Below are 22,723 nucleotides of genomic sequence, written 5' to 3' on the forward strand. Positions count from 1 at the left end.
ATGTATTCCGGACCGCTCGGTTCGATGATTTAAGAGAATGCCTGCGGGCTTATGATGTAATAATTAGCACTAGACTCTCGTGTATGTGCTTTTGGTATTTCAGCTATGAACTCGTGTGTACCAGACTACTTGATCCAGGGAAATGGTACTGTTTACACGAATGATTCCTGTTATAGAAACGGGGGTCCACAACAGATAATAACAATCAATGAAATTCACAAAGAGAACACCTAAAATTAATCCTAAGATCATTTCAAGCAGGCAATCAGCAATGCATGGAACACAGAAAATCAGCAACGAACCTGCACCCAACATCATTCATACCAACATAATTGCTGGATTGACCATACTTAAAATCTCATGCTAAAGCAGTAGTACAAAATCTCGTTGCGCAATGTAAAAACTAGTAAGCTGCACTGTAACATGGGTATCACAGATAACAAAAGGATTTGTTTGGTAAGGCGATCTTCAGTTGTCTAGGCCGGGCACCTGCATGCGGCGGTTGGCGTCCGACTTCTTGCCGCCGAGGAACTCGTCGGGGACGACCTTGAGCTGCTTCCGCTTCTTGGACTTGGCGATCTTCTGGATGGTCTTGGGGTTGGTGACCCGCTGCAGCTTGGTGCCCGAGCGGAGCACGTTCTCCTTCTTGCGCTTCTCCCGCTCCTCCCGCTGCTTCCGCTTCGCCGCCTTGCTCTGCCGGATCTCCTCCTTGAGCTCCGCCACGCGGGCCTGGTACGCGCGCTTCAGGGACTTGTCGCGGGCGCGCTGCTCCAGCGGGGTCGGCTTCCGGGACGCCGCCAGCGCGGAGGCGCGGCGGGTGCGGGCCTCCTTCCAGCGCCGCCCGGAGACGCGCCCGGCGATGACGCCGTCGTAGGTGGGCTGCCCGAAGGAGGCGGGCTTGGAGGGGTCGGAGAGGGAGGGCACCGCGCGGAGCTTGGACGGCCTGGGCGCGTCGGCGTCGGCGTCGAGGTCCATGGAGTCGGCCGCGGCGGCCTCCGCCTCCTCCGCCTCGCGCCGCTTGCGCTTCCCGCGCTCGCCGCCGAGGCCCTCGTCGAGGTAGCGGAAGTCGAGGTGGGACGCCATGGGGGGGATGGGAGAATCGGGGAGCTAGGGTCGCCGCCGCCTCGGGTCGGGGAGGAAGAGAGGTTGGAGGCGAGCGAAGGGGAGAAGTTTTATTAGGGTTTGCATCAGAATAGGTGGCGGGCCATTTGGGCCGGCGAAAATTTGGGCTGGGCCAACTTACTGCGGCCTAGTTTCTTTTGTTTATAATTTCAGCCAAGAAAATTCGAATAAATCTTTTTTTTTTCTTGTCTATGTTACTAACGCTACTTCCTCTGGTCTAAAGAAAATGTCATTTTAAACTTCTTTTAAAAAGTCAACATTATACAATTTTTACAACGACTACTGCTACCTAACTTTGTTTAATATAAATTTAAAAAGTTGCACATTCATGTCCAAAATCTATATTTTAAATAACTTCCATAGTTAAACTCGTTTTGAGGGCACGCATTTTGAAAGTTGTTTTTGAGACTGAAGTATGACTCTACGTGTGTCCGTGGAGTGTATGTACTTCATTTTAATGGAACAGTATTTCGCCTGTTCACTCCAAAAACACTTCTTTCTAAAATGAAATCAAGCATACAAATATATACTGTAGTGATGATCAGAATATATGTAATAATACGTAGAAGTAATCAACGCAATAGTGTTACAGTTAAGAGAATCGTTCTTGTGACTGTTCTCTTATTTCCAGTTAAGATCGCAAAAACCCTGGATTCCTGGTAATTTGCTCGACCATTCTGAAGCAAAACCAGAGAAAGACATCTGAAGATTGTACAAGGCTGTGACGAACGAAATGATGATCTAACGCTACAAGAAACGAAAATCGGTCAGGACTAGACACCTAGTCCAAAGGGAAAATTGTGTTTCAAAAGAACGCAGCCCGCCAGTAATTAATCGAGATGCGCGATCACTGCATCTGTGACTTCCTGCGTGGTGCTGCTGCCGCCCAAGTCTTTGGTTCTGTACTTGCCTTCTGCGATGACTCGCTTCACCGCAGTCTCCAGCCGGTCCGCGAATGATGGGAACTGCAAATGCCGCAACATCATGGCAGACGAGAGAAGCAGAGCAACGGGGTTAGCTTTCTTCTGTTCCACAACTTTGACGTTTCCAACATTTCCTGCAGAAGCACCTTGCTCGAAGACAGCATGGTCCTGACCCACATTACCTGAAATTTGTGCATTACATGAGGATGTGATGCTTTTGTTTTTTGCATATGCGCAAATATGAAATATGCACAAGTTGAGTGTTAACACACATCTATAAGAGGTACTGACAACATACAAAAATGAGCGGGTACAAGAACGTGTATAAAATGCAACACAAAATATCACACAATACACAGCCTGTAACTAACAGACAATTGCAAAAGCAAGCCTGTCGGTTTCTAGCTCCTGATAGCCCTATTGACTATTTGTGCAGGTAAAAGTACACAATTACAAGCAATAGTTCAAAATTTACCTCCAGGCATGACACCAGTGCCTCCAGCAATACCTGCAGCCGTGTTAGCCACCAGATTGCCATAAAGATTTGGCGTGACCTACAAACACACAAAATAAGGACATGATAAATCAAAAGTTCCTAGTTAATCAAAGAAACTTGATCTGAGAACTGTAACAATCAAGAAAACATCCTTCAGACAGAAGTACAAAGGGAATTAATATTCTATCACATTTATTGCAGATCATTTACTAAGGCCCTGTTTGTTTCAGCTTAAGATTATTATAATCTAGATTATTGAACCAGATTACTATAAGCTAGATTATAATAAGCCGACATAGAATAAGCTGTTAGCTGTTTGATTCTCTGGATTATTAGCTGTTAGTCACCCAATAATCTAGAAAAGGCACCTTTAGAGTGGATTACCAGATTATAGTAATCTGGCTTAAGGATTATAATAATCTATCATAATAAGCTATCTGTTTGTTCCAGCTTACTCCTAATAATCCTGATTATCATAATCCTAAGCTGAATCAAACAGGGCCTAAGTACTCTGATAGTGTGCATTTGATCAATATATGTAAACATCAAGCAGAAACTAAGGCCCTGTTTCTTTCAGCTTGGGATTATTATAATCCAGATTATTGGGAGTAAGCTGAAAGAAACATACAACTTATTGAAGTAGCTTATTATAATATGGAGCCCAGCTTATTATAATCTGATAAGCTCATTTAGGTGAGCTTTTTCCAGATTATTGGATGAAAAATTACCCACCATGCCACCCCACTCCCTCTTTAGACTTGCAAACCCAATAATCTAGGCTCTAATAATCTAGGAAAGAAATAACTAACCGCTTATTCTACTACAGATTATAACAATCTAGCTTATAGTAATCTGACACAATAATCTAGATTATAATAATCTCAAGCTGAAAGAAACAGGGCCTAAAACTTTACTTTGTTTTCGTTTTTATGACATGATAAAATCATAAAAGCATAGATCAGTAGGTGAGTATAGAATATGGTGACATTACAAACAGAATGCATTTGATGAGATGCATAGTAATGATAGAAGTAACATACTTACCATAACATCAAATTGTTCAGGCTTAGCAACAAGCTGCATACAACAGTTGTCCACGATGATTTCGTTATATTGAATTCCAGGATACTTTGTTGCAACCTCACGGCAAGACTCCAAGAATAAACCATCAGCAAGCTTCATGATGTTTGCTTTATGCACGGCAGTCACTTTCTTTCTGTTGTTGAGGTACGCGTACTCAAAAGCATACTTGGCAATCCTTTCAGAGCAGAACTTTGTGATCACCTAGTAAATCCATTTAGTAACAGTAACATATAGAAAAAACTCCTTTAGATGATGAAATGAAAAGCGGCAAAAATTTACATACGTTCTATTTCAGAAATCGGTACTCACGCAAATTTGCAAAATAGGAGTATAAAGAATATATGCAGTAAAGGACTGCCTGCCAAGACCTGATCAGCTAGAGTGCCATCAACAGGCCATTTATGGAGGCAAAAGCATTAAAAATATAACTAATTGACTCAGATCACCATGGACTAGTGACCAGATTAGCAATATCAGATATGAACTATGTAGATATACATCATGTGTCGATATAACACATATCAAGTATTAAACTGTTTACACATTCAGGTCAATTGCTAATGCTAACGCATACCATGGTATCTGTTCCAACAATATAGGATCTAACCAACATCAAGAGCTGTTTGAACTTAAACCACTGCTCCTAATGTGCAGCTAGCAGCCAAAACTTCAACTGTGAGATCCATTCACCTAAGAAAATTGTCACAGGACCCAAAAGAAACTTGTTTCCTCTTCAAATCAGAACTACACCAATGATAGTTAACCTAATAATTTTATACCCTTCTCAAAGGATGTATAATTGGATACCACAAGTTATCAGATTATTTTTTATGCTTCATTTGGTGCTTATTACATAGCATTCCTTGTGGATCATCCCATAGATTTATCAATTTCTACAGGTGATTACATAAATTTTGTAAAACTGACTCAATTTGAGGATATTTGGAAGCCCATCCATCAAAATATGTATTAAATAGTCCATATAATTCGATCATACCCACTATCTCAACCTTACAGCAAGCATGCTTCATTAGTTCATTGCAACAAACAACTTACCAGTTACATATGCCTAAAGTGTTCTACGCACAACCCAGCATGATCTCGAATCCTCATTATGCAACCCACTAATATCTCAAAAAAGCATCAATACACATGGCAAGTTTCATCAATTCAACTAAATACAACAAACAACTTAGCAGTTACATATGCCTAAAGTGTTCTACGCACAACCCAGCATGGATCTCGAATACTCATTATGCAAACCACTAACATCTCAAAAAAGCGTCAATACACATGGTAAGTTTCATCAATTCAACTGAATACTAAGGTTACTAGATGTGGACAATAAACCTACCAATCCAGTAAGGTAACAAGCAGTAGGTAAAACAAGCATGTCCTAAGTATATATTGACGAAATTGCTCGATAAGAGGCAAACCTAAGTTGCATTTGGGTTTCTCTCGGCACGCACATTAACCCAAGCACCCTGGCAAACACTACATCAACTAGGTGAGTTAGCAGCAAGCGGAATCCGCCATACCTTAAGGCTCTCCACGACGCCAGGGACGACCTCGTGCTCAAGCCCGGAGTACTCGCCCTCGGTGTTCTCCCTGATGACGACGATGTCGACGTTGTCGTGCCTGGTGGGCAGCCCCGGGAGGTTGAAGCAGTTGACGAGGGAGGCGTAGAGGTCGAGCTCCTTGCGGAGCTGCACGTTGAGGGAGGAGACACCCCCGCCGACTGGGGTGGCGAGGCCGCCCTTGAGGCAGACCTTGTTGCGGCGGATGGAGTCGATGACCTCGGGGGGAACCGTCGGCATGTCGCCGCGGACCTCGTAGGACTCGAAGTAGACCGGCGCGTGCATGGCCTCCATCACCTGCCGCACGGCGCCGGTGACGAGGGGCCCGATGCCGTCGCCCGGGATGAGCGTGACGGCGCGCGGGGCGCCGTCCCCCGGCCGCGGCATGTAGGTGACGGTGCGGCGGGAGACGGCGGCGGCGGCCAGAGGATGGGGCGGGGAGGAGGAGGGGGAGGGGGAGGGAGTGGGGGAGAGGAGGCGCCGGAGGATAGGGGCGGATCGCCGCGCCATGGCCGCCGCGTCTAGGGTTTGGAGGCGGATGCGATCGGTCTTCGAGGAGAGACTCCAAAAGCGGGGGATTGGGGAGGAAGAGAGAGAGAATGGGTTTTCTCGTTTATTTTTAAGTACCATATTTAGAAAAAAAAATTAAATTTGCAATTAGAGTCAATTTCGTAAAGAAAAACAAACTTTATTGTACCAAACTGTAAATGGAGGATTAATCATGAATTATAGATATAGTACTTGGCATGTACTCTATTTTAAGTTTTTAAGTTAACACTTAATTAATCATGTGATAATGAGTTGCTCTAATTTACGTGCGCAGAAAGAGAGTTATACAGATCTATAAAATCCGAAGATACACATGGAGGCTACTTGCCCTACAGTGGGTGTGAACGAGGCCACGTCGTGGCCTAATGGCCTTGTAGACTAATAGCTGCAAGTGGGTTAAATGACATTGCTACCCTTATGTTTTCTATCGTGACTTATCGCCTCCTCTCACGACTCATCTTTTCCGTCCCTCCTCTTGCAATTTCTATCCTCGCCTCGTGATGCCCCGTGTGTTGCCAATCCTCGCCGTCAAGAGTACTGAAGATGAAGCTCCGCAGTGGCTACGAGTATGAAAGGAGTTGGTTGTGGTGCCGCCACCGCCGAGACCTAGGGCGTCGCCGCTTTCCCCAACGGAGATGCGGGATGTGATCGTGGTCCCGGGACCGACGGCTCCACCACTGGTAACTCTAGCGCCACCGCCACCGCTCCAACCCTAGCGTCAGTTGCTGCACCACCGAAAGCTGTAGATTTGAATAGTACCTAGGGTTTGCTGGTGAGTTGAGAATCTTGTAGATGTAGAAATTAGGTGATGATTTCGTGTTTTGGTCCTGTATTTATGTTGGAAAACTTTAATTTTGTTGCTTCCTTTATTGGCTACTCCCAGCCATGGTGGGATGGCAATGAGGGAAGGGATGGTGAGGACGGGCACATGATGGGAAAAATGGCAGCCGACGCGTGCGCGAGAGGATGGCCGAGGGCAATTTGGGAAGTGGGGACCGAGCTCGTGGGTGGAGGATTACACAGCGAGGTCACGACCCCCACAACGTATTGTTCTCTATCGCTCCACACTCCACTCCCCCTGAATTAGATTGAGGAACACATTACCAAGTTTGGTATTGCGGACTTCAAGTGGATGCGGTAGAAGCTAACGTGGTGCCCAATATTCGTTAGGGGAACGGTTAAGCCTAATGCACTAACATCACCTCTTCTTACTACCTTGAAATAACTAACGCTCGTTGCACGAAAACACGGCACCATCACCGTCACTCTTCCCGCTTCACAGTCGACATCACCCCCCTTGACACCGCGGGAATGGAACGACCCGGGCCGCGCGGTTTTACGTGCACCGGCAGAAGAGAGCGCCACCAAACAAAACAGACAACGCGAAAAGAGAGGTTGGCGTTCCGGGTGACGAGGCCAAACCTGGGCCTCAACCCCATTTTTTCTGGCCCAAACGCCGCAAAACCACCGAGATTTCCCCTCATTTTTCACCTCCCCCACAACGACGACACAGGCACACGCCTCCGCGAGACCCAACCCCCGGGCCGCCCAGCGCCTCACGATTTCGCCCCACCTCCCCTAATCCGTGGCCCTCCCCTTATCCCTCTCTTCTAGATAAGCAAGCGCAAACCCCTCTCCGCTCTCCCCTATCCATCCCCAAATCCGAACCCTCCCCAACCCCACTCCTCTGCGCCTCCCTCCTCCGCGGCCTCCGCCATGGCCTCCCTCGCCTCCGCCTCCGCATCCACCTCCCTGGTCTTCTCCACCTCCTCCTCCAAGCCGCGCCTCGGCTCCTCCGTCGGATTCTCCTCGCCCGCGCGGTTCCGGCGCACGGCGGCGGCGGCGGCGTCCAGGGGCACGGGGCGGCGCGCGGGGCTGCTGGTGGTGCGCGCGGCTAGGGGGAAGTTCGAGCGGACCAAGCCGCACGTCAACATCGGCACCATCGGCCACGTCGACCACGGGAAGACCACGCTGACGGCGGCGCTCACCATGGTGCTCGCCTCCGTGGGCGGGAGCGCCCCCAAGAAGTACGACGAGATCGACGCCGCCCCCGAGGAGCGCGCCCGCGGCATCACCATCAACACCGCCACCGTCGAGTACGAGACCGAGACCCGCCACTACGCCCACGTCGACTGCCCCGGCCACGCCGACTACGTCAAGAATATGATTACCGGCGCCGCGCAGATGGACGGCGCCATCCTCGTCGTCTCCGGCGCCGACGGGCCCATGCCGCAGACCAAGGAGCACATCCTGCTCGCCAAGCAGGTCGGTGTCCCCAAGATTGTTGTCTTCCTCAACAAGAAGGACCAGGTCGACGACGAGGAGCTGCTCCAGCTCGTCGAGCTCGAGGTCCGCGAATTGCTCTCCTCCTACGAGTACGATGGCGACGAAGTGCCCATCGTCGCTGGCTCCGCGCTCAAGGCGCTCGAGAACCTCATGGCCAACCCTGCCATTAAGCGCGGCGATGATGAGTGGGTGGACGGGATCTTCTCGTTGATTGATTCCGTGGATAACTACATCCCTGTCCCACAGCGCCAGACCGACCTCCCGTTCTTGCTTGCTGTTGAGGATGTGTTCTCCATCACCGGTCGTGGTACCGTCGCCACTGGCCGTATTGAGCGTGGCACCGTCAAGGTTGGGGACACGGTCGATATCGTCGGTATCCGGGAGACTCGCAACTGCACGGTGACTGGTGTTGAGATGTTCCAGAAGACCATGGATGATGCGATGGCTGGGGACAATGTCGGCCTGCTGCTCCGTGGTATGCAGAAGGATGATATCGAGAGAGGCATGGTGCTTGCGAAGCCTGCTTCCATCACGCCACACACCAAGTTTGATGCGGTTGTGTATGTCCTGAAGAAGGACGAGGGTGGACGGCACTCACCGTTTTTCCCTGGTTACCGTCCTCAGTTCTACATGCGGACTACCGATGTGACGGGGAATGTCACAAAGATTATGAACGACAAGGACGAGGAGGCGAAGATGTGCATGCCTGGTGACCGTGTCAAGATGGTTGTGGAGCTCATCCAGCCCGTCGCTTGTGAGCAGGGAATGAGGTTTGCCATCCGTGAGGGTGGAAAGACCGTCGGTGCCGGCGTCATCAATACGATCTTGAAGTAAACTGGATGGAGCATATCCACCATGAGAATTTTCCTTGTTTACTCTTTGCGAAATGCTCTGTAGTTGTTATTACGCGTTGAGTTTTAGGGGTTGCTCATGTGAAATTGTAGTATGGCACTTTTCTCTTCAAGTGAATTTGCATACTTTGTGATATTCACGACAAAGATACATATGTTTGCAACTAATTTGGCTACGCAGTGCCATCTACTGTCATGTGTTCAATTGTTCATCTATTGAGCTTGATGCCACATGGAATTGTAGAGTTACACATGTACGGATGTAGTACATTTCTTGCTTCAGATTATATAAGCTATCAGCCTAGCATCATCTGTGATGTGGTTTGCTTGCTTGACAAATTTATCTTGATGCTAGTTCTGATGCTTACTTATATATCAATTTCATTATCTTCTTTTTCTTTGGGGAACTAATATTAATTATCTGTTGGTTAACAAATTGGTGTGTCCAAGTGATTGTTCTTTATGTGCCATTTATAATGAGGTTGCTTAATTGCCTATTGGAATTAGGTGTATGCAATTTTGAGCTGTTTGAGATGATTGTCTCAGTCTATGCACCCAGCCATACTAATTCTTTCTTTGCATTTGTTGTATCACATTTACATGCAGTATTTAGCTTTCATGAATCTGCCAGTACTTGTGTAGTTGTGTTTTCTTGGGTGCTCTGACATGTAATTGTTTTCTTCACCCTTTTGTGCTGGGCTAATAGTGCTAACTCATTTAGCTCCCTGTTGTTATCTTCGAATAATTTAGTGCATTAACCTCTTACGGGCTTCAAGTGTCTGCATCATGAGCATGAACTCCATTAGCTGCACCCAACCTCTATAATAGGTGTGTGTGGCTCTGAAGCTGGTGCTGGTCTAACATTGTGGAGAAGATCACCAGTTCAGTACTTCAGTAGGCATATAAGCTGTGAATTTCTTTCAGAGATGCTCAACCAACAAATACTGGCCTTCTGGGAGAGATGTCCTGAGAACCACTTATGTTGGAAAATTGAAAGTTGGCAAAAAAGGATCAGTTATTTGTACATAGGAATAGTGCTGTTTTAGTAACTTTAATGTGAGGTTTTTTTTGGCTTTGTTTGAGCTTTTTGCATTACTTTTTAAGTGGTACCATCAGCTTTCCAAAAACATGTGTTTTCTCTGATCATAAATATTCAGTTGACGTGTAGGATAAGATTTGGTAAATTTTGAAACTTTGATAATTAATGTCTCACATGCTTAGTTTAAAAAAAAAGAGAGATGATATACGTATATTTACCTAAAAAGTATAGATTTTATAAACTTTTTAATGTAAAATTAATGGTTAAAAGTTTTAAAAATTTTATTCTAAATGTCAGATATTTATGATCGAATGCAGCACATTTTCGTAGCTAAAAACATGTAGTATAAGTTATAACAGCATTATGTTATGCAAACTCCTAAAAATGTTTGTCTTTTCTCCATCCATTGGGCAGGTATGATATCCATCACTAGGACATGAAGGTTTCCTCTTTTCTTTTCTTCTTTTTTCTTTTTTACAGGAACCAGGACAAGAAGGTTAACTCCAACGACTACAAGTTCATCTCTCTGCAGTTGTCTGAGCAGCCTTTTCCCGTTTTCTCTAATCCATTCCAACGGCTAGCATCTCTTGTGTTTCTGTATATGATGTGTGCTTTGCTTTGCAGGGGATCTCATTCCCTTCCTCTTGCGACTCTGAAAGGGCCAACGAAATTCTCAACTAAGGGTGTAACTAAGGGTGTGTTTAGTTGAGGAAATGAAAATTTTTGGATGTCACATCGGACGTTTGACCGAATATCGGAAGGGGTTTTCGGACACAAATGAAAAAACTAATTTCATAACTCGTCTGGAAACCGCGAGACGAATCTTTTGAGCCTAATTAACCCGTCATTAGCATATGTGGGTTACTGTAACACTTATAGCTAATCATGGACTAATTAGACTCAAAAGATTCGTCTCGTGATTTCATCCCTAACTATGTAATTAGTTTTTTCATTTATCTACATCTAATGCTTCATGCATGTGTCCAAAGATTCGATGTGATGTTTTTGGGAAAAAATTTTGGGAACCAAACGGGGCCTAAGCCTCTGACCTGCTTGGGCATATTCCAGATAATTAGAATCGAACAGTGTACATTTCTCTCTCGTAAAACTCATATTGTTCGAGACAAATTGGCTGCACATTTACTGGAGGATTATCCCAAGCATCAGTAGTATTTATTTGATTCCGTGGACGGCAAAGTCAGGTCCTCCATTAAAAAAGATCAAAAAGGCAGAAATTTCCGTGGACTTTCAGCTGAAGAATGAAAAAAAAGGCACCTTTGTAGGGAAAAAAAAAAGGAGAGATCTCTTGTGAAAAAAATGAAGCAAGAAAAGGAGAAAGGGACAGAGGAGAGCCTCTGAGCGAAGAAGTGAACTCGTTGGTGAGGCGAGGAGTGAGATGGTCGCCCACAGAATTTCCACGTGTCTCACGGTCAGCCGTTGCTGCCGCTGTCACCGGAAAGCTACGGCTTTTCTGGCCCCCGGCGCCGGCGGCCGTGCTGATGCGATGCGGGCAAACAGGCAATCGGCCATGGGCACTGGAAAAAATGTTGAGGGCTCATTTGATTTGTAAAGAAAACATAGAAATCTTAGAGTATTTTAATTCTATAGAAAAAATTCCTATGAATACCTTAGAGACAAATGATTGAATTATATCATATTATTTGAAATTTTCATGTAATTAACAATTGTATAAAGATTTTAGAGAAAACTTAGCAAGATCTCCAACCTCTTGAAAATTTCATGTGAGTCTCTCTTTCATTCAATTCCTTCCTATGACCATTCTTGTTTTTTAAACCTATGTTTGCATTTGCATTCCTATTTAAGTCTTGTGTTTTTCTTTTTTTTTATTTCTACGATTCAAATGGATCCTTAAGTTGTTTTCAACAACCATGTTTTATCAATGAAAACGGGGTACAAAACGAAAACTATCGGAGTATTAGAAAAGCCGCACCTTAGCAATAAGTAAACCACTATTTTTTTTGTCATAAAATCCACATCAAATACTCCCTCCGTATTTTAATGTACGATGCCGTTGACTTTTTGACCAACATTTGACCATTCGTTTTATTTAATTTTTTTTACAAATATAAAAATATTTATATCATGTTTAAAGAACATTTGGTGATAAATAAAGTCACAATAAAATAAATGATAATTACATAAATTTTTTAAATAAAACGAAATGGTCAAATGTTGGAAAAAAGTCAACGGCGTGATACATTAAAATGATATAGAGGTAGTACTCCCTCCATCCTAAAATGTTTGACGCCGTTGATTTTTTAAAACATGTTTGACCGTTCGTCTTATTCAAAAAATTTAACTAATTATTAATTCTTTTTTATCATTTTATTCATTATTAAATATATTTTTATGTATCTATATAGTTTTACATATTTAACAAAAGTTTTTGAATAAGACGAATGGTCAAACATGTTTAAAAAGTCAACGGCGCTAAACATTTAGAGAATGAGTGAGTATATCATTCCCTCAGTATGAGATACCGTTGCGTAACATTTCCGTATTTTTTAGGCAGAATAGCAGCAGCACTGCTCATGAAGAATGTACAGGCTATTTTCGTTCAGCATCATCCCACGCGCACCAGCACCCCCCCACACCGAACAACTTGAGAACTCAAAGCCCACCCACCGCGTCACGGCTCACGGCACGGCACGCTCTCCACCCCGCACGCCGCACGCATTCGCAGCGAGCGACGCAGCCAAAAGCCAAGACAGCCACCGCGCCGCGCGAGCCACGCCCACGCACGCTTTCACCCACCCACCCACCACCACCACCCGGCCTCCGCTCGCCTCCTCCTACGCCTCGTCTCGTCTCGTCCCCGTCTCGTCTCGTCTCCTCTCCGCATCGGCATCGCCAACCCAACCGCCTCCGCGCCATCATTCCTCCTTCACCCTAGCCGAGCGCCAAACCCTAGATCTCGTCCCCGCCACCGCCATGTCCAACGCCTGGGGCGGCCTCGGCGGCGCCGGCGCGTGGGCGCTGGACGCCGAGCGCGCCGAGGAGGAGGAGCGGGAGAGCGCCGCCGCACCCGCCCCGTCCGCGGGGTTCCCCAGCCTCCGCGAGGCCGCCGCGGGCGCGGCCGCCGGCAAGTCGAAGAAGAAGAAGGGGACCACCCTCTCGCTCTCCGAGTTCACCACCTACGGCGCCGCCGCCGGGAGGCGGCCCGCAGCCGCCGCGGCCGCGGAGCCCAAGGGGCTTACGCCGCAGGAGATGATGATGCTGCCCACCGGGCCGAGGGAGCGGTCCGCGGAGGAGCTCGATCGGTCCCGCCTCGGCGGTGGGTTCCGCTCCTACGGCTCCGGGGACCGCCGCGGCGGGTTCGACGACGACGGCCGCCGCGGCGGCCCCGGGAGGGACGCGGATCTCGACATGCCGTCGCGCGCCGACGAGTCGGGCAACTGGTCGCTCAACAAGAAGTCGTTCACGCCGTCGCCCGCCGACTCGGGCGCCCGGAGCAGGTACGGATCCCTCGGGGGCGGCGGCGGCGGCGCCCCCGCCGCTTCCTCCTTCGGACGCGCCGACGACGACGGCGACTGGTCGCGCGGGAAGAAGCCGATGCCAATGCCGTCCCGCTACCCGAGCCTCGGCTCCGGTGGCGGTGGCGGTGGCTTCCGCGACTCGCCTACCTCGACCGACTCCGACCGATGGTCCCGTGCCGCTCCTCTGCCTCCGCACAATGGCGAGCGTGAGCGGCCACGCCTCGTGCTTGATCCGCCCAAGCGGGATGCCTCGGCTACCCCTACGCCGCCTCCTGCCGAGGCGGCACGCAGCCGGCCAAGCCCATTTGGCGCCGCGAGGCCCCGCGAGGACATTCTTGCTGAAAAGGGGCTGGACTGGAGGAAGATGGAGACAGAGATTGATCATAAAACTAGCCGCCCAACCAGCTCACAGTCTAGTAGGCCAGGAAGTGCGCATTCATCACGTCCTGGGAGCCCTGGATCACAGACATCAGCTGTGGGTAGTGAAGGTGCGCCGAGGGCTCGGCCGAAGGTTAATCCTTTTGGGGATGCGAAGCCAAGAGAGGTAGTTCTTCAGGAGAAAGGCAAGGACTGGAGAAAGATTGATCTTGAGTTGGAGCATCGTCGAATTGATAGGTATGCCATAATGGATTTGCCTCTTTATAAGAAAGTTTACCTTTTATAGTATGCACAACTGCACAATTAGTATTTGTCTTTGAATGCAATACTGATCAAAACAATTGAATCTTTGGGCCTGTGACCTTAACAATTATAGAGTGTGTTTAGCCATGACCTTTGGCTGCTTTATGCTTGTGAGTTGCGGTGGTGCTTAAGTGAAATAGCTTTTTGCAGAAGCATTTCGGCAGCACCTTGCAATAGTTCAAGTCAGCCAGACATTAGTTCTATTTCAGCTATGCACTACTTTCTATGCATCTTTAAGCAAATTAATTTTGCACAGTGTTTACGAGATAAGCGTGACATTTTTGTTGTGCTTGATGGTTATTTCAATGGTTATATAACAATGCGCAGTTGAATTGAACGGATATACCTTTTTTTTTTCTTTGAGAGATTATGAGAACTGCATGATGAGTAACTGCATTTACAGCAATAACTAGTTATGATCTTATGGATAATTATAATGGGAAACTTGTATTTTTTTCATTACCTTTTCCATTTAAATGTCTTCTTATTAGTCCATATACTCCCTTTGTAAGAAGAACCTGGGAGGAAAAAACTTTTATTCCTAATGAAAACTGGTTGGGACCTGTGCATGCATTTCTTATTTATATATTAACCTTTTCAAGGACATATGGTCAAATTACAAAAACAATAAAGATTCCAAGTATATGTAAATATTAATTCAGCTGTTAGTTATGCCATCCTTTTATATTGCATATGCAATACCACACTATGCTATTTTGCCACCTTTGGTTGATTAATTGGAATGCACGTGACAAACTTAACTCAATAGTCTATGGAAATTTCACTTTTAGTAGGTTTTTTTTGTGTGAATGTATAGGGTTTGTTTAACAGTATTCTGTTCAATTATTATGGTACTAATCTATACTCTATTACTACCATCGTGCATTTCACTTTAAAAATATAGATTCAATGATTTTTAGTTATTGATGAAGATGACAATTGCTTCTGGCTTTCTGCAACATTTTCCTTCTTACTACTTACACACTATAGCAAATTGCTCTTGCTTGCGTAACTCTGCGTTGGAATGTGTACTGGTGTTAGTTTATTGAATTACCTCATTGGTCACCCACTTGCTCATGCTTGACACTTTGAATGGTTATGGTTGTTACTTGTCAGAAGCCTGACAGTTTTTAACCTTTTTGTGTCATGCATCAACAATCTTGAGTGAAATCTGTCTGTACAATGGAAAAGCTATCGACCGTCAATGGATATATTAAAATGCAATAAATTTCACCTATGTTGTGTACGTTAATTCCTCCAGCATTATCACTACTTTGTTGTTTTTTCACGAATTTCCAAATTTACTTTCGAAATGTTCCAGATCTGTGTGACCAATAATTGCTACCTGCCAGGTGCTGAGATTACTGTGGAACTGAAATTATAATTTTTGAACAACCCAAGCCCTGATTTGTAACAATACTTGAACTGTCTTTGGTCCTAATACATTATCATGTAGGATGATTTATCACCTCTACCAGATATACATGTAACTACTAGGAAAGACTAGCAAGATCATTGGTAAACTTTTTGAGCCAGCTTTTCTTTTTGTGGAAATTTGTAGCATGATTTTAGAATATTCTGGTGGTTCCTGGTTATCAAATACTTTGACTGTTCATGCATATAGTTCGTCGTTTCAACTTTCATATGGTTTGGACCTTTGGGGAATGATTTTCTTCCTGTCTTTATGCTCAGTTCCTAGTTCCTACAGTCAATTGCTTTAGCCCTTGCCTTGTGGTTTGGGCCGTTCCAATAACCAATCAATAATTGCTGGTCATGCCCAATTGCAAAATTAATCAATTTACATTTTAATAGTTCTATTGTGTAGTTTTTATGTTTTAAAAATCGCTGGTCCTACTGAAATTTACTTGTAATTTTATTGTTTTAAACATTTCTTCATGGACTTGAATGTTGCAGAACGGAGACAAACGAAGAGAAGGATTTGAAAGAACAGATTAACCTGCTTAGGGTGGATTTGAAAGAAACTGAAGCAAACATAAGTGACGAGGATAAAAAAGGTTTATCAGAAAAGTTATCCCAGATGGAAAGGGAACTGGAGCGTCTTACAGTTGAGTTGGACAACAAGGTTCGATTTGGGCAAAGACCTGGTTCTGGATCTGGCAAGGTTACTGCACATTTAAGTAATTCACCAGACGAATCACAGATTACAGAGTCAACGGAACAACCACGTTCCCGTAGCAGCATAGACCAAAATCCTAAACCAGCAGAAGAAAGGTGGGGGTTTCAGGGCAACAGGGACAGAGGCTCATTTGGTGGTAACAGAAATACAGACAGGTTTGTTTGTTCCTACTGTCCATGATGCTTATTTGCATAAATCCAACTGAACGCGATTAACATTGATCACAGTAACTTTGTCCTGTATTACTAGACATATCTGTCAAGTTTAGATCATTTATTAATTTTCAGCAGATGGTAGATGTGAACTCTTTGTCTACCTGCTTTTCAGGTCGTTAACAGGGCAGAGATGGTGAACTCTTCTGCCATCCATGGTTTTGGCCTTTTGAGCACTTCTATCCTCGGACAGATCTTTTTTTTTTCTTCTTTTCCTGTTTTAAACAATGAACAAATAAGTTGTCGCGTTCTTGTTGCTGCTTGACTCCCATTTTGTTTGCCTTGGAAGAGTGGAGGGGATAATGGAATACCTCGCAGGCTCGCTCAAGGGCCCAAGCTATTGTCACCTCCATGGTGATGCTTCTGTTTCCTTTTATTTTTCCTCTTAATTCCCCTTTGCCCCTCTCTTCCATGTCAAAACAGTTTGTTACCAAACTTTAATACACTAACTATTGTTCTTGCTATTTGCACAATTATGTTTCAACCTCCACATTTAGGCATTGCTGCTATCCATTGTTACATGGAATTCTTTATTAGGCCAGTGTTCACATCTGCCTGTGCTTGTGATTTGTTCTGCTGTTTGTGTGTGCCGTATGAACATATAAAAAATATCGGGTTAAAATTTCCGTTGCGGTTGTCATTGTTATTTTGCCTTCTCATACTACGTGTGAAGCTGAATAATTTAGTGGGAGGTTAGCTCATTGCTGTCCCTATTAAGTACCCAGAAAAACTATAATGTTTAGTCCTCTTGGCCTTTCACTACGCTGGAAGGAGTACAAATTACAAAGTTGACTATGAGATGGCAAATATATGTTAGGCAATTAGTTAGCTTCCTATCATGTTTGCTGCAAAGTTGTAAACTGAACACTCCAACGAGATAATTCCCCTGGTAATTGGAAGCTCTCTGGCAAGAATGCATTTGATTTGATGCTATGTTTGGGAGTGGGACCAATTCATCAATTTTTGTTTTTCATTTTGGATTTGAATGCAAAGATAACTTTAGAAGCTTTCTTGTTCCTTTTGGCATCCGCTGCTCACCTGACCAAGTGCACACAATGTACATGCTGCCCAATAATATGTACATCACCATACCAGAAAAAAGACAAACTTTGAGTTACAGCAACCAATTTTCATATTCGTTGCACGTGACCAAACAAAAAAGAAACAAAAGGTACATATAATTTTAAAAAAAGAGGTAAAAACAAACACAAAATTATATCCGAGGAGAACATCACTGTATACATTTATAACAGCAAGCTAAAGTACGCATTTCTTTCTTTTTCTTTTCCATAACGGAATTCAGTCCACTGAAGCTGTGTACTTGCGTTTGCAGCAAGATGATCTACTTGTCCTTCTTGCGCTTCTCGACGACGAAGAAGAAGGCGAGCGCGGCGATGGAGAAAGTGGAGAAGACGCCGGCGGCGACCTTGAGGGAGGCGTGGATGCCGGTGATCCCGGCGACGTCGAAGGCGGCGTCCGGCGAGCTCTGCCCGTAGGCCACCTCCGTGCCGGACGCGTCCACCGCGTAGGCGCGCACGAAGTAGGACGCCGTCGGGATGTCGCGCGCCACCACGTAGTCGAACCTGCCGGCGCCGGCGGCGTACGGCTGCACGGTGACCTTGAACTGGCACGCCTTGTCCTTGTGCAGGTCGTCGGAGGCCTTGCGCCACCCGCGGTCCGTCCGGCTCGCCGGCGCGTAGCACAGCTTCACCTTCACGCTCTTGAACGCCGCGTCGGCGCCCGCCGGCTCCGACGTGTTCAGCGACCACGTCACCGTCACCGTGTTCTCGCCGGCGTGCACGACTGCTCACCACCGGAATAATTTTCCCTTGATTAGTGATTAGCAATAGTAGTACTCTTTTCGTTTCAGGATATAAGACGTTTTGACTTTGATCAAAGTTAAAAGTTTGACTTAGTTTATAGAAAAAATTAGTAAAATTTTCAACCCAAGACAAATTTATTATGAAAATATATTCAATTATTGATTTGATGAAACTAATTTAGTATTAAAAATATTACTATATTTATCTATAAACTTAGTTAAACATATATTTGTCTATAAACTTAGTTAAACTTGAAACAGTTTGACTATGACGAAAGTCAAAACGTCTTATAACGTGAAACGGAGAGAGTAGTAGCCAAAGTACATGTGATACTTTTAATCTGATTATTTTAACTGCCATATTCAACGAAGCCTAACGTGCACTTATCATGATTTTTTTTAAAAAAGAAAAAGATAAACGAAAGTGAGCTAACAAAAAAAATAGATTTTGTAGTACGGCCATGAGAAAATGAAGTGAACTTGAAATGAGAAAAAAAATCTTATTATTATTCTTTAAAATAAAAGAATAGCATAGGCCGGCCTGGCTATCACTAGGATAGGAGTTTCTTAGGGACATATTCTTCTCCCTTGCTGTTCATCCCTTTTCGGATGCATCGATCACAGGCGACAAATCAGACAAATCATTCGGAGTTTCAGTTGCGCAAGTGGGTATCGGAACATATTCTTAAGGCTGATTTTACATCAAACTTTAGGCGAAAAATACTTTTTTTTTTTTTATAATCGCTAGCTAGGTAGCCATGAAGAGCATTTTCGGTTCATAATGCTGCATGCTAATCAAGAGCAATCTTGGGTGGTTCAAACACGGTTTCAAAATGCAACAGTAAACTGCCTGGTTGTCGGTCTTGTCGAGCTGGTTCGAATTTAGAAACCGCTGGATAAACCGGCCAAGTTCAAAAAAAAAAATCAAACCAAATAACTTTTGGCAAAATGTTAACTGCTCGATCAGTAACTGAATGGTCAAACGGTTTTTGTAAGAAAGAAGCAAGAAGGTCATCATCATCAGCTACTAGTTGTTATATACCTTCACCGTGCTTGGGCGAGACGCCGACGACGAGCGCTTTGGGCAGCTTGGAGAGGAACACCTGCGTCTTCGCCGCGGCGGCGGCCGCCGACCGGGGCACGCCGGCGCCGAGCAAGACGAGCACCAACGAGAAAGCAGCAACGCCGGCTAGCCTCGCCATTGCTGACAAACCAAACCGACTGATTCTGGATATCAACCCAAGGACGGAGACGGAGACGAAGACCAAGAAATGAATCTGCTGCTGCTGCTGATGCTGAGATCGATCGATCGATCGATCGGTGAATTTATAGGCGGGAGAGCGAGGCTACGAGCTCGGAGAGTTGACCAGCTACTTCGTTGGATTCAAGAGGCAACTTAATTGTTGTAATGATCAAGTTGATTAAGTTTAGTGGGGTCGGGAATATCCAAAGTCAGAGGCTTTGTCGACGTGTGAGATGAGAAGAGAAGAGAGAGATCATGCGGTTTTGGGGGTAATTAAGCTTTTGGAGGGGTCCCAAGGGTTCAGGCAACCGGTGAGAAGCGGCAACCGCGAATGATCTTGAGTGCCTCGGTTGTTGTTAATTAAATTGTGAGGATGACGTTCATGGTAGGTTCATTTGGCATTAAGATAATAACATTGGAGTTATTAACGTTGAGAAGGCGTTCTTAATGGAGGAAAATTTGATGATATACCAGTGTTTTGGCAAAAAAAAAAAAAAGATGTTTTCATATGGAAACAAACTCAAAAAGGGTCCATTTCACTCATCCAAACTATTTTAGGTTCATTGAGCATTAAGATGTCACATTGGAATTATTAATATTGAGAAGGCGTTCTTAATGGATGAAAATTTGATGATATACTAGTGTTTTGGCAAAAAATAAATTTAGATGTTTTTCATATGAAAAAAAAATCATTTCGCTCCTCCAAACTATTTTGCCACAGCATTTAACCTCCTAACAATTCTTCAGCTTAGTTTACACCCTGAACTATTGAAAACAGTTCAACTTACTCTCTAATAATATTCCTCAAGTACTGCTGTACTCCTACTTCCGAAGAGCAGGACAGCCATCCGTCGATCGAACTCGAACACGACCAAGTCTGCACTGTGTTGATCATATCAGCTCAGCTCAGCTAGCTGGTGGCCAGCTCCGTCTCTTGATTGCCTAGTGCTGCAATTATATCGACCCAGTTCTAGCTAGCTTTGCTCAAGTTGTCGAAGCAGATCGATGCTTTGAAACAACAGCCTGCCGAAAATAGGCAATCGATTCTTACTTACCACGATGAGAGTAATTATCCTATGAAATGGCATATGATCATTGAAACTTGGTAGCAGTTTCGCCACGACACACCGCAAAAATCCTTTTTAAAAAGTACTACCTTTAATTTAAAATATCTGACGATGTTGATTTTGAACATAACAGCTGAAAGTTTATTTTATTTTAAATTTATCATTAAATATACTTTAAGTATAATAAATTTCAAATTTTCACTAAATTTTGACAAATGATCAAACGCATATAACAATATAAGTTAACGGTAAGTACATTTAAAATGAGCACAGTACAATGGACATCGGCTCACACAACACAACCACACTCATATCATCACAAACAGCTCTATTTTTTTTCCTTCTAACTTTTACATGATACTCACTCTGTTTCACAATATAAGTCATTCTAGCATTTCCCATATTCATATCGATGCTAACGAATCTAGACATATATATCAATTTAGATTCAAACATCAATATAAATATGAAAAATGCTAGAATGACTTACATTGTGAAACGGAGGAAGTACTTCCGGCAGAGGACTAGGAGTGAGGTGGGAGAGGTGGGGAATCGTGTGAGATGCCCTAGTGCCCTAGGACACATTTCCTCTCATATCTGATATGTTGGTCTAGTTGATTAAAGCCAATGTTTAACCCCAGCTAGTTGGTAACGATAATGTATTGAGATCCAATGCAGTTGTCACACTGACTGCACAATAGCAACTGCACACAATTTGAGCCCTTCTTAATCCAATGGTCCAAATCTATTGATACAGTAAAAATCAAAATTTTACTATTTGTCAGAGCAAATCGCTGCAGTATTTAGATGCGTCTGGAATTCTGAATCATGTGTTTTAAATCTGGTGGTGCTCGTGTGACTGCTTAACTTGTGGCCACACTAGCCACTGCACCTCAAGCGGATCCAACGGCTATTCATCTTAAAATAAGTTCATTTTTCACCCATTCCACACATAGTAATTCAAAACTAAAAAGACTATAATACTCATACTTTATCAAATCTCAATACAACTATTTCTCACTTTATCTACTCTCAATACAATTATTTCGTACTTCCACAAATTTCAACGCAATGATTATTCTACAAATGAACTTATTTTGATACAAATGAAATGAGCTAAAAATGAACTTACTAGGAGACGTAGGAAGTATGCTATTAGTTCTTATAAAACATAAATTATATACCAGTTAGACATGAGCCCTAGCTATATTTCTATTTAAATAATAGAGGGGAAAATGTTATTAATAGGAAAACGAGTAAATTTCGGAAAAGCACAACTATTTTCGTTAAAACTACTAGTTTGCGACAACTTCACCTGGTTTTCTTACAAAGTGGAATGGAATAATAATTGATGATTTTCTGCAACTTTTTTTTTGTCTTATTGGTTTTGGCCTATATGTCAGACATACATATAAATATATAATACTTATACTGTTGCAAGTTGGGTCCACATGTCAGTCACTCATACCAGTTAAAGTTGTGGGGTTTTGGTAAAATTGTTCACAATCGTTGTAGTTTTGTTAGATGTCCTGCTATAGTTACAGCTAACTGATAATTTGCAGTTTTACGAAATCCACTCTAGGAAATATTACTCCCTCCGTTTTAAAATGTTTGACACCGTTGACTTTTTAGTACGTGTTTGATCATTCGTCTTATTCAAAAAATTTAAGTAATTATTTATTCTTTTTATATCATTTGATTCATTGTTAAATATACTTTCATGTACACATATAGTTTTACATATTTTACAAATTTTTTTAATAAGACGAACGGTCAAACATGTGCTAAAAAGTCAACGGTATCAAACATTTTGAAATGGAGGGAGTATTAGGGTATGCAGAGTCCAGGAGCAAACGGTCAAATTTCTCATTTTTAGAACGCCCAGCAGATGGGGTCAAATTTATCATCAAGGAGTACTACTCAATTGTTGCAAAACCCATTGTCATATATATGATCATCCTCGGTGTATCTGGTAATGTTGCTTGATGGCATGATAGCAACAGCATGCCGGCATTGACATGGTAAAAACAAAAATAACTCATAATTAAAAGAGGACACACACTTCATGTGGGGTCATGTGGCTCTTAACACCGGTTAAGAGTTACAAGAAACATCATTTTGTTTGACTTGCCTCTATC

General features: G+C 44.0%; 5 protein-coding genes across 6 annotated transcripts; 2 read left to right on the plus strand and 3 right to left on the minus strand.

Moving 5' to 3' along the window:
• Positions 1–291: 291 nt before the first annotated feature.
• On the minus strand, positions 292–1,151 carry LOC127761578 (actin cytoskeleton-regulatory complex protein PAN1). Its single transcript, XM_052285889.1, has one exon. The coding sequence runs from the start codon at positions 1,081–1,083 to the stop codon at positions 469–471; it is 615 nt and encodes a 204-aa protein (XP_052141849.1). The 5' UTR covers positions 1,084–1,151; the 3' UTR covers positions 292–468.
• A 498-nt stretch (positions 1,152–1,649) lies between these two features.
• On the minus strand, positions 1,650–5,776 carry LOC127764422 (isocitrate dehydrogenase [NAD] regulatory subunit 1, mitochondrial). Of its 2 annotated transcripts, none has more exons than XM_052289305.1 (4): positions 5,163–5,776; positions 3,586–3,813; positions 2,521–2,599; positions 1,650–2,227 (listed from the first exon to the last, which is right to left on the minus strand). In XM_052289305.1, the coding sequence occupies exons 1-4, from the start codon at positions 5,709–5,711 to the stop codon at positions 1,953–1,955; spliced, it is 1,131 nt and encodes a 376-aa protein (XP_052145265.1). In that variant the 5' UTR covers positions 5,712–5,776; the 3' UTR covers positions 1,650–1,952. The 2 variants fall into 2 exon arrangements, with proteins under 2 accessions (XP_052145265.1, XP_052145264.1); XM_052289304.1 differs by having other exon boundaries at positions 3,586–3,825.
• A 1,601-nt stretch (positions 5,777–7,377) lies between these two features.
• On the plus strand, positions 7,378–9,034 carry LOC127763795 (elongation factor Tu, chloroplastic). Its single transcript, XM_052288587.1, has one exon. The coding sequence runs from the start codon at positions 7,467–7,469 to the stop codon at positions 8,868–8,870; it is 1,404 nt and encodes a 467-aa protein (XP_052144547.1). The 5' UTR covers positions 7,378–7,466; the 3' UTR covers positions 8,871–9,034.
• Positions 9,035–12,691: 3,657 nt separating this feature from the next.
• On the plus strand, positions 12,692–16,926 carry LOC127763365 (eukaryotic translation initiation factor 4B1-like). The gene is made up of 3 exons (XM_052288039.1): positions 12,692–14,038; positions 16,019–16,396; positions 16,569–16,926. Exons 1-3 carry the CDS (start codon positions 12,879–12,881, stop codon positions 16,591–16,593), a joined length of 1,563 nt encoding a protein of 520 aa, XP_052143999.1. The 5' UTR covers positions 12,692–12,878; the 3' UTR covers positions 16,594–16,926.
• A 723-nt stretch (positions 16,927–17,649) lies between these two features.
• On the minus strand, positions 17,650–19,618 carry LOC127763366 (high-affinity nitrate transporter-activating protein 2.1). Its single transcript, XM_052288040.1, has 2 exons — positions 19,318–19,618; positions 17,650–18,256 (listed from the first exon to the last, which is right to left on the minus strand). Exons 1-2 carry the CDS (start codon positions 19,475–19,477, stop codon positions 17,796–17,798), a joined length of 621 nt encoding a protein of 206 aa, XP_052144000.1. The 5' UTR covers positions 19,478–19,618; the 3' UTR covers positions 17,650–17,795.
• Positions 19,619–22,723: the final 3,105 nt, after the last annotated feature.

This window comes from Oryza glaberrima, chromosome 2 (genome assembly GCF_000147395.1).
Source record: "Oryza glaberrima chromosome 2, OglaRS2, whole genome shotgun sequence".
Lineage (NCBI taxonomy): Eukaryota > Viridiplantae > Streptophyta > Magnoliopsida > Poales > Poaceae > Oryza > Oryza glaberrima.